Genomic DNA, 12066 nt, shown 5'->3' with positions numbered 1-12066 from the left:
TCTCCTGGATACTTGCCACCTTAACCTCTTCTTCCTCTTCAGTCTTTTGTTCTCCTACTGTCATGGGACTTCCCTGGTGGTCCAGTGGCTAAGACCTCGAACCTCCAGTGCAGGGGGCCTGGGTTTGATTCCTGGTCAGGGAACTAGATCCCCACGTGCTGCAACTAAGAGTTTGCATGCTACAACTAAAGATCCTGCATACCACAACTAAAAGGTCCCGTGTGCTACAACTGAGATGCAGCACAGCCAAATACATAAATATTTTTTTAAAAAGAGCACTGTCTTATGTTATACATAGTGCTTCTTAGCACATATGAGGTTAGTCTGAGCTGGCCTTATGCTTCAGCAGAATGTAATGCCAACTCTGAGGGATGGCTTCTGAACCTTCGGGAAGGCCTTTCCCCTACCTCCAAAAAAGGGAGCATCATACATCTTAGTGCTGGGAACTCCTAGAAACCATTGGGTCCAGCCCGCTATCTTGAGGCAGGTGATGAGGGCTCCTTAAATGTAGAAGACACCCAGAGGAGGCATGTAATGACCTTCAGCTTCCCGATAAAGTCTGTCTGCTCCTACATTTCTCCTACCAGGCTAACTAAAACATCCACAGTTAAACTTTTCCTCTCCTTTTTCAAGTTTTATGTCCTATAAAATGTGAGACCCCTGATAAATGTAAACATTCCAGGGAGTACTGACTCAGGGGCTCTCTCAGTGACTGATAGTTCAGCATGAACAAGTGGGGAACTGGAAGTGAGCTCCTCCTGAGACAGGAGCCAGGAATGGAACATGTTGGCAGCTAAAGGCAACACTGTTCCCCAAACTGGCATTTCTTCAAGTGCGGTCTCCAGACCAGCAGCAGCAGCATCTCATGTTCAGTTCAGTTCAGTCGCTCAGTCACGTCTGACTCTTTGCCACCCCATGAACCGCAGCACACCAGGCCTCCCTCTCCATCACCAACTCCCGGAGTCCACCCATACCCATGTCCATCGAGTTGGTGATGCCATCCAACCATCTCATCTTGTTGTCCCCTTCTCCTACTGCCTTCAATCTTTCCCAGCATCAGGGTCTTTTCCAATGAGTCAGCTCTTCGCATTAGGTAGCCAAAGTATTGGAGTTTCAGCTTCAACATCAGTCCTTCCAGTGAACACCCAGGACTGATCTCCTTTAGGATGGACTGGTTGGATCTCCTTGCAGTCCAATGGACTCTCAAGAGTCTTTTCCAACACCACAGTTCAAAAGCATCAATTCTTTGGCGCTCAGCTTTCTTTATAGTCCAGCTCTCACACCCATACATGACCACTGGAAAAACCATAGCCTGACAGAATGTGGTCCACTGGAGAAGGGAATGGTAAACCACTTCAGTGTTCTTGCCTTGAGAACCCCATGAACAGTATGAAAAGGCAAAAAGATAGGACATTGAAAGATGAACTCCCCAGGTCAGTAGGTGCCCAATATGCTACTGGAGATCAGTGGAGAAATAACTCCAGAGAGAATGAAGGGATGGAGCCAAAGCAAAAACAATACCCAGTTGTGGATGGGACCGGTGCTAGAACCAAGGTTCAATGCTGTAAAGAGCAATATTGCATAGGAACCTGGAATGTTAGGTCCATGAATCAAGGCAAATTGGAAGCATCTCACAGAATGCTGGTTAAAAAAAAATGCAGTCTCAGGCCCCATCCCAAAATCAGAAACTTGGGGTGGGGCTCAGGAATCTGTGATTCTGACTGCCCACTAAAACTCGAGAACAGCTGTCCCAGATGATGCATGGTTTTGCCAGGACTGGCACTGGCTAATAACGAACCAGATTTCCTCCAAGGTGACGTTACTCAGCGGCCACACACTGAAGTTTAGCACATTGGCCGTCACTGTTGTGTGGATGAAAACACTTACACACTTAATTTTGAAGGGCTTAGGATTTAAAAATGTTAAAGAAGGTGAGTTCCCTTCCTCATGGCCCCTCACGTGTCCCAGAAACCCTGCTGGCCCTCAGGAGGCAATTCCTCACCTGGTCTGACTTCCCTCCATCAAAAAGCACTCCTTCCACCCTTGGCTTTGAAAACCATGTCTTATTTAGGACCCCTAACCAAGTATGCATACAGTAAAATGTGCTTCAGAAATGAAGCTAGAGGACTGCATTTTGTTTTTACATTCATATATAACAAGTATGCGATGCACACTGACATTTATTACCAGATTACCATCTATTTTCTAAGATTGTACCATTTTAAAGATTATTTATAGGTTATTGATTTTAGCACCTTCAGAGTTTTGAAATGTTCTTAAATTCCCTTTTAGAGCAAAATTCTGAAAGATGGCAAAAAATATATTTTTTTAAAGGTTCAGTCCTGGGATTGATCGAAGCTCTGGCTTGTGGGTTTAGCAAGGTTCACCCCCCACCCCTGTGCCCCATTAATTTTTTTTTTTTGGCCCGTTTCCTTTACAGGAACTTAAGAATGAAGTCTGGGAATATTCTTCTTATGTGATGTGTTTTATTAATGATGAGCTCCTGGGTGATGCACTTGATCTACAGAAATGGGCCCACAAAGTGTGGGATATAGTTGATTTTAAGCCTCCTGCACTTTACGAAGCACTTACTGTGGATTATTCTGCCAAATTCTTAAGAGACACCAAGGCAAGTTACACTAATTTTTTTAAAAAGGAAAATAGTGGAATCTTGGAGCATTTATATTGATTAATCACTAACTACTGATAAACCTAGCAAAGGGAATATAAAAGAGTAGAGGATTAGGTTAAGTTCTCAATGAACTTGCGACCTCTAGTTGCAAAGAACTGGTGGGGTTTGGCTTGGTGGTGTGTAAAGCCAGCCTATCTCATAGCAGGTAGGTGGCACAGGCAGAAGAGCATGCCTGTTTAAACATTTCCACTCCCCACGAGAAGCTTATGTGTGTTAATTGGCATCTATTTAAAAATATTAAGACCTCCTCCCTCAGACAAAGACAAACCTATCCTTTACTCACTTTGAGCAGGCAATATTTTGATCAGTATGCTGCAACACCTAAGTGGGAGCTACTGCACTGAGAGACTGGCAAGTGTGAGAAGAAGGGTGGCACCCGGGTGGCAGGAGGAGGAGCAGACAAGCTCTGGCCCTGGGGGTTTCCAATGATAGGGGACAGTCATGAAGCCTGAGGTCCAGAGAGCAAGAGACATCCATCAGGGTGGAATGGGCAACCTCCGCGAGGGTGGTAAATGTATGCCATTTTGCTCAGGAACCTTGTTGCGGCAACAGCTGCCACATGCTGAAAATCATGTCATGCCCATGGTGGCCTGTGCCTACATAAAGACCCTGAGCTAGGATCTGAGCCATGCAATGGCAAAGACCTTGTCTCGTTCACCCTTATTCAACCACTGCCTTGAACAGAACCTGAAACATAGGAGGTGCTCAGTGAATATTTTGTTGAATAAACAGTACACTTGCAAAATGCTCTAAACTGTAAGGTGTGGAGAGGAATTTAACATTCATAGCAGCTCATTCCCAAAGGGCCAGGAATCTCAAAGTGCATGGTGTACTCTGGGGATGGCAGAGGACAGCAAGGAGGCCAGAATGAGTGGGAAAGGAGGCTGGGGAAATGAGAGTATCAGTCGGGATTCTTGCTGCCAGCAGTACCAAGCTGTTCTGATTAACTTAAGGAGAAAAGGCATGTACTGAAGGGATGTTGGTAAATCCACAACTGACAGGAAAGTTGGAGAGCCAGCTTTGGAAAGCAGGCAGGAACTGAGGGAGACCTGGCAGCAGGAAAACATGGCCAGAGTCACGCCCCAGGGGTGCTGCCGTGGGTGCCTGCTGGCCCTCGGGTCTCCCTGCCGCCTTCACTGAGCATAACTTCTCTGCTCTCCTTGGGCCTGTGTCGCTCCCCAGAGGTCAAAGGCCCCAGGCAGAAGCACCTGACTAGTCAAGCCCAGGTTATGTGCCCACACCCTGGCTCTCACATGGTGGGGAAAGACAGAATGTTCTGCAGAGGCTGGTGCAACCCTGGGAGGAGTTTCCCAAATAGGAAAGGTGCTTTCCTTTCCTATTTTTTTGTTTTACAATAACAACAACAAAAAAACCCAAAACCAGGTCCACTAAAAAAAGGTTGAACTTACTGTCCACTCTTAACCAGGGAGTTAGATTTTATCTAGAGGAAAGCAGGCCAACAGAACTTTTCATCAGAAGTATGACATAACCTTCTTTGTTTGTTTTTTTTTAATTTTAAAATTTATTTATTTATTTTTCCCCATTATTTTTATTAGTTGGAGGCTAGTTACTTTACAATACTGTAGTGGTTTTTGCCATACATTGACATGAACTGGCCATGGATTTACATGTGTTCCCCATCCTGAACCCCACTTCCACCTCCCTCCCCACCCGATCCCTCTGGGTCATCCCAGTGCACCAGCCCCAAGCACTTGTCTCCTGCATCCAACCTGGGCTGGCGACCTGTTTCACACTTGATAATATACCTGTTTTGATGCTGTTCTCTCAGATCATCCCACCCTCGCCTTCTCCTAGAGAGTCCAAAAGTCTGTTCTATATCTTTGGTGTTTCAGAAAAAAGTTTAGGGCTGAGGCCAAACAGGGTGGAGTGGGAAAAGCTTGATGGTAGGGTGGCCATTTGGAAAGCTGCTGGAGTAGTGCGGGCTAGAAATAATGGCAGCCTGAATTAATTAGTGGGTGAGGAGAGAGGACCCAGATTCTACCTTGGACTTTTTGCCCAGAGGCTAGATTTTTCATGCTGAGTTAAACCCAGGGAGACTTGTTTACTTCTGGTTTGGAATGATAGAGTAGATAATTAGGTTTGGCTGAAAGGTGACATTACCTTGTGTTAAAAGTCACTTGCTCTGTTTTCATCAGGATTTCTAGAATTATCTACTCTTGACAACCACATAAAGATAATATATTGATGCCCAGGGAAGTTTAATAATGCCTGAATGGACTCATGCATTTTAGAAGTCAATCTTAACTTCCAATATGTCCTCTTTTCCCTCCTAAACCTGTGAAGCTTACCATATTATGCCTCTTAAAGTTATAATATTCTTTAATAATTAAGAACTTGTAATACAGAAACAGAGAGGCACAAACATAATCATAATTATTAATAGTATGGATATAAATACTTCATTCCTGGATATCAGGTATTATAATACTATCTTAGTCTTTAATTAAAAAAAGCTTAGAGCGACATAATGATAGTGATATATTTAAAAGTGATTTCATTTATGCTTCTTAAATTCTTAAGAAACAGGGCAGGGTAAATTAGGTACTTGTTAAATCAGGCAGCATTTTTATGTAGGAGAATGATGCCTAAGAGTTGCAATGTATTCTACTAGGTGTGGTTTGTTACCAAAATGAATGCCACTGTGATGGAGAAGAGTTTTCATTTTGGGTGCCTCTTCATAGGGCTAGACAAGGGCTCACAAATGTTAGCTGCCTCTACCAGAAAGGATGTCAGTTGAAAATAAGAGTTTGGGGCATCTGGGAGTATGAGGTCATGAAAGAAAGAACTAATAAGTACGGCATCCTCTCTTCCCTACCCCTGGCATAGTACCGATGCATACAGTGGCCTTATTTTTCTACTCAGAAAGACTGTGGCCTGGCTCTGTTTAGCTAATCTGTGCAGTCTTTGAAAATCCAGAACACACAGTAACCAAATCTATGGGCTCATGTGGATCTTTTTCCAGAATTACTCAGGAAAGAAAAGGCTTCCCAGTCTGCTCTTTCTTCCCAAAGGGACTGATCAGTGTTCCTTCCCACACCCAGTTTGTGGTGTGGTTGCTATCTAGGCCATGTGTTCTCAATCTTGTGTGACAGGTTAATGTTATTTATTACTGAAGGTTTTTAAAAGCATGTTATTTAAGTTATAAAGTTGTAGTATAATAAAAAGGAAGAAACAAACTTTTTAAAGTCATTCTTTAATTTTGCTGTTACATCATCTATGTTAATGCTGTCAGTCATCTTAACACTGAAAACATTATGATGTTATATTTTTGGTCACTTCTAAAACTTTCTTCCAAAACACTGACCTGCATTACCTTCTTCTTTAATTTTAATAGCATAATTTTGTGTTCTTGGACATTTCTATTGATCTTTATCCAATTGGGAGATTGATTTTTGAGGTAAGAGGATTTTGGTGGTTGTTTTTTAATAAGTTGGGGAGAGTGAGAATCTCTGTCAAAATGTTTAATCTTTGAAAACTTTTATCTTTATTTTTAGCTATATTCTGATACATGTCCCAAAACATGTAAAAATTTTCAGATCTTGTGCACAGGAAAAGCAGGGTTTTCCCAAAGTGGCATCAAGCTACATTACACAGGTTCCATTTTCCATCGAGTGGTACAGAATGGCTGGATACAAGGAGGAGGTGAGTTTGAAACCTTAAATACAACTTAGTTGCAACATCAAATCCAAATATCCAAACTTCTGTTTATCTGCCTCTTTGAAATTCATATAAAATTAGAATATATTTAACATTAGATGTTATATAGATATATTTAAAGGATGGTCAAATGATGAATTAAGATATTAATACTCTTTTTAAAAATTCCATCATTATTAAAATAAATCTAAAGTGTGTTACTAGGAATATTCCAGATTAAAAAGTGATATAAGAAAGTAGGATGGGTAACATTTTTTTAACCAAAAGATAATTTTAAATGCTCACCTAAAAATAGAGTATATAGAAAATACAGTGCTTTTAAGAAACATACTAAAGGTAGGAATTTGAAAACAGAATAAATGAAAAACAGCTTATTTCTCACCAAAGATGTTACCCTGTTATAACTGAAATAAGATCAAAAGCATTTTGGTCTCCATCTTTGCTTTCTTTCCAGGTCAATCCTTTGGCTTTACACAAAGGAGGTACCTTGATTAGCAACACAAAATTCAATTTTAGAGGCCTTTTAGGAGATATCCCATAGGGAGCAATCAGGCAGCAATTTAGAAATAATTGGTTTAGTGTGGAAGGAGATTTTCTTGAACTTGATGAAATATGCAAAGGCTTAAATTAATAATGTTTCATTACTTTTCTACAATCTGGAACATTCTCAGGCTGATGAGAAAAATATAGATTTAATCCAAGTATCTTGTATGTAAATCAGCTCTTGTATGTAAATCATTTTCTCCAAAATGAGATATCACCAGTACTGTTTCTAATCCAGTTGTTTTTCTACTTAATATTTATGGTGTGTGCTAAGTCATTTCAATCGTGTCTTCCTCCTTGTGACCCTATGGACTGTGTAGCCTGCCAGGCTCCTCTGTCCATAGGATTCTCCAGGCAAAAATACTGGAATGGGCTGCCATGTCCTGCTCCAGGGGATATTCCCAACCCAGGGATCAAACCCATGTCTCTTACATCTCCTGCATTGGCAGGCGGGTTCTTTACCACTAGCACCACCTGGAAAGCCTGGTCATGTCAGTGTGTGTGCGCGCGCGCGTGCTCAGTGTGTGTGTGTGTGTGTCAGTGTGTGTGTGCGCGCGTGCTCAGTGTGTGTGTGTGTGTGCGCGTGCTCAGTGTGTGTGTGTGTAGCCTACCAGGCTTCTCTGTCCCTGGTCATGTCAGTGTGTGTGTGCGCGCGTGCTCAGTGTGTGTGTGTGTGTGTGTGTGTAGCCTACCAGGCTTCTCTGTCCCTGGTCATGTCAGTGTGTGTGCGCACGCGTGCTGAGTGTGTGTGTGTGTGTGTGTGTAGCTACCAGGCTCTCTGTGGTGAGTCAGTGTGTGTGTGTGTGTGTGTGTAGCCTACCAGGCTTCTCTGTCCCTGGTCATGTCAGTGTGTGTGCGCACGCGTGCTGAGTGTGTGTGTGTGTGTGTGTGTAGCCTACCAGGCTTCTCTGTCCCTGGTCATGTCAGTGTGTGTGTGTGCGCGTGCTCAGTGTGTGTGTGTGTGTGTCTGTGTGTGTGTGTGTGTGTGTGTGTGTGTGTAGCCTACCAGGCTTCTCTGTCCCTGGTCATGTCAGTGTGTGTGCGCGCGCGTGCTCAGTGTGTGTGTGTGTGTGTGTTTGTGTGTGTGTGTGTGCGCGCACGCGTGCTCAGTCATGTCTGGCTCTGTGCAACCCTTTGGACTGTAGCCTACCAGGCTTCTCTGTCCATGGGATTTTTCAGGCAAGAATACTGGAGTGGGTTGCCATTTCCTCTTCTTAGGTGTCTTCCCAACCCAGGGATCAAACCCAAGTCTCCTGCATTACCCCTGAGCCATTGGGAAAGCCCACATCAGTACACATAAATACATAAAATTTTTATGGGCACTTTTGAGGATTGTCTTATACTAACAAAAGATGAAAGACAATCTAAATGTTCAACAATGGGAAATTAATTAAATCAGCATAGCAATATAATGAAAAACTTGTGCTATGCTGTGCTTAGTCTCTCAGTCGTGTCCAACTCTGCAACCCCATGGACTGTAGCCTGCCCAGTGCCTCTGTCCATGGGGATTTTCAAGGCAAGAATACTGGAGTGGGTTGCTATGCCCTCCCCCTGGAGATCTTCCCAACCCGGGGATCGAACCCATGTCTCCCGCATCTGAGCCACCAAGGAAGCCCCTAAAAATTTTATGTGGTTATGTATATTGACATATAAAATGTTTAGGATCTGCCTAGTTTTTCATCATATTGCTATGCCAGTTGAAGTAATTTCCCACTGGTGAACATTTAGACTGTTTTTGATTTTTTGTTAGCATAAGATAATCCTCAAGAGGGCCCACATCCGTGTCTCCTGATACTTAGTTCAGTGTTGTCACTGATCTTCCAGATGCGGTGTTCTGTTTTGATTTTAGCTAGACCTCCACTCACCCCTGTGCGCCAGGGCAGGATTTGGGGAAAGTGGACCATGATATTTATTTATTTGAAGTAACATTTCCAAAAAGTGCATAGGTCTCAGTTCATGTTTTCAGGTAACAAAGCAATGATGTTTAAAGAGTTTGGAAAAAAAGTTCTGGTTAATAAATTCAGATCCAAACTGACATGTATAAGTTGTACCATGTTGGATAAGGAACTTGTCATCTCTGAGTCAGTTTCCTAATCACAAAATGGGGATAATTATAATATCACAGGATATGGTGAGGATTCAAGGACATGGTATATTGAAACCGCTAAGCTCCATAAGCACCCTCCTCCTTGAGAGGGCTTTGCGTAGAATTTTGGAGTGCAGGAACTGACTGTGGTTTGGTGGTGTGCCCTAGGATGCTTCCAGGCACTGCTGCTTGCTCTCTGGGACCGAGAGGCTCCACAAAGTCTTCTTCCTCCCTCAACTCCCATCTCATCATCTGACCTCTCCCTCTTGCTAACTCTGCTCCACACATAGGGCTCCTTGCTATTCCTTAAGTATATCAAGCATATGTATGCCCTGAGGTCTTTCATTGTTTCTTCTGCCGGAGATACGTACACCCAGCTATTCCTCTGCATGTCCCCCTGCATCACCCCCTGACCTGTTTCTGGTTTTTGCTAAGAGTTTATCTCAGGAGGGACTTACCTGACCACCCTATTCAAAAACTGCCACCTTCCTCTCCATATACCTCTCCTCACCCCTTTCTGGGCTGCTCTCCTGTCCCCTTACCTAGCTTTATTTGTCTTTCTAGCACTTTTCACCACAGGACATACTATTAATACTTCTTTGTTAACTGACTGTCTGTTTCTTTTCAATAGAATATAAGTTCCATGAGGGCAGAGATTTTTATCTATTTCATTCACTGTTACATCCTCAAGTTAGAGAACAGTGCCTAGCATACAGTATTAGTAGATGCTTTTTAAAAGTTTGTTCAAAGAATGAATGCACAGATAAACAGGAAACATACATTTTGTTTGTGTCTGAAGTTAATGAAGATACCAAGTTGTTAAGTCACTTCGGCAGGATCCTGTTTGTGGCTCCCCCAAGGCCTACTGCCCTGAGAAGGATCTCCTGAGATTTACTTTAATATATTTTATCATCATCATGGTCGTCAGAATGATGGTGAAAATGATAATGAGAAGATGCATTCCATAAGTGTGTGACGCTGCACAATAATAATGGACACTAGTGAAGGAGCATGGTGCTTCGCCAGGCACCATACCCGTGCTCTCCCTACATGACTGCATTTCACACTCAGAGCTACCTGGGAGGCACCTCCCATCATCACTGTCTGTAGCAGATGAGGGAACAGTGTTGGGAAAGGTAACCAACATCAAGGTCAAAATCAGAATCATCTGACTTTGGAGTTTACTTTTAACCACTGTTTTGCATTGCTGAAATCTGTTGTCACAAGTATAGAAGATATCCAGAGCTGAACTCAAAGGGGTGGGTTATGGCCACAAAAAAATATTAAATACTGACTGACATGCTGTCAATATAAAATATTCACCTGGGAGATCAAAAGCAAAGGGCAAGAGTAGTGGCAAGTGTTGGAGAGAGAAAACAAGGGAGTGTCACTGGTGTTGACACAAGTCAGCAGAGGGGAATCACCTGGGCCGGTTCACCGAGCAAAGCAAACTCTGGGAAAGGAAGGAATTGGTGCGAGAGGACATTCAACTTCTCCAAACCCGGATCTAGCCTGTGGCTACTGCAGCAGGCTTCTGAGAACAGCCTTGGGCTGTGTGGTGAGTGGGGTGGGGGTGGCAGGAAGGAAGTATATGTCTGGCAGAATAGGTTGAGACTTAAGGTTTATCAGTTAACTTTTGAACCAGCTTTATGAGTAGTATAATTTAAATGCTATATGCCCCTTTCCTGCATAAATTCTCTTCACATGCTTGCTGTTGCATCAGATTTCTTTAAATAACATAGACACTTTTATTATAAAGTGCTCATACTGAGTTTAAATGGGCAAGTTCTTCAACATTTATTTATTGCACATTATTCGAGGAGGGCCATCTAAAGAACTGAAAGAAGAAAAGGGGGTGATGGGGAGAACACAGACCTCAGAGACCTCTAGTTTCACTAGAGTTAGCTTTGGTTCTGCTATAGCTGTGCAGAGAGGAGTTTTATAGTAGGATCATTGCCTAAGCCAAAATATGCATATAATGTGAAACAGGTTCTATAAATACCATTAAAAAAAACTCTTTGTATTGCAAAGGAACTTCAGTTCTGAAACACCAGATAAATGAGTCATCACTATAGAGTTCCAAAGAATAAAAATTTGAACATTAATTCTTTCTAGAGCATCTATTTTCAGTTCAGTTCAGTTCAGTCGCTTGGTCATGTCCGACTCTTTGCGACCCCATGGACTGCAGCACGCCAGGCCTCCCTGTCCATCACCAAATCCCGGAGTCCACCCAAACCCATGTCCATCGAGTCAGTGATGCCATCCAACCATCTCATCTTCTGTCGTCCCCTTCTCCTCCTGCCTTCAATCTTTCCTAGCATCAGGATCTTTTCCAATGAGTCAGCTCTTCACATCAGCTGGTCAAAGTATTGGAGTTTCAGCTCAACATCAGTCCTTCCAATGAACACCCAGGACTGATCTCCTTTAGGACAGACTGGCTGGATCTCCTTGCAGTCCAAGGGACTCTCAAGAGTCTTCTCCAACACCACAGTACAAAAGCATCAATTCTTCGGCACTCAGCTTTCTTTACAGTCCAACTCTCACATCCATACATGACCACTGGAAAAACCATAGCCTTGATCAGACAGACCTTTGTTGGCAAAGTAATGTCTCTGCTTTGTAATATGCTGTGTAGGTTGGTCATAACTTTCCTTCCAAGGAGTAAGCGTCTTTTAATTTCATGGCTGCAGTCACCATCTGCAGTGATTTTGGAGCCCCGAAAAATAAAGTCAGCAACTGTTTCCACTGTTTCCCCATCTATTTGCCATGAAGTGATGGGACTGGATGCCATGATCCTAGTTTTCTGAATGTTGAGCTTTAAGCCAACTTTTTCACTCTCCTCTTTCACTTTCATCAAGAGGCTCTTTAGCTCCTCTTCACTTTCTGCCATAAGGGTGGTGTCACCTGCGTATCTGAGGTTATTGATATTTCTCCCAACAATCTTGATTCCAGCCTGTGCTTCTTCCAGCCCAGCATTTCTCATGATGTACTCTGCATATAAGTTAAATAAGCAGGGTGACAATATACAGCCTTGACATACTCCTTTTCCTATTTGGAACCAGTCTGT

At 43.0% G+C, this 12066-nt stretch overlaps 1 protein-coding gene across 6 annotated transcripts in view; it reads left to right on the top strand.

Annotated features, from left to right (window-relative positions):
* PPIL6 (peptidylprolyl isomerase like 6) overlaps positions 1-12066 on the top strand; it is a 35955-nt gene that overhangs the window by 5066 nt on the left and 18823 nt on the right. For 3 of the 6 annotated variants that reach the window (XM_043439119.1, XM_043439121.1, XM_043439116.1), the window contains 3 exons: positions 2441-2629; positions 6048-6110; positions 6208-6355. In XM_043439119.1, coding sequence (XP_043295054.1) covers positions 2441-2629; positions 6048-6110; positions 6208-6355 — 400 coding nt within the window. The remainder of the gene's footprint in view (positions 1-2440; positions 2630-6047; positions 6111-6207; positions 6356-12066) is intronic. The other 3 variants (XM_043439117.1, XM_043439122.1, XM_043439120.1) reach the window with 3 other exon arrangements.

The sequence above is a fragment of the Cervus canadensis genome, chromosome 20, assembly GCF_019320065.1.
Source record: "Cervus canadensis isolate Bull #8, Minnesota chromosome 20, ASM1932006v1, whole genome shotgun sequence".
Lineage (NCBI taxonomy): Eukaryota > Metazoa > Chordata > Mammalia > Artiodactyla > Cervidae > Cervus > Cervus canadensis.
Note: the sequence above shows the minus strand (reverse complement) of the source record. Positions and strands in the feature narration are given on the sequence as shown.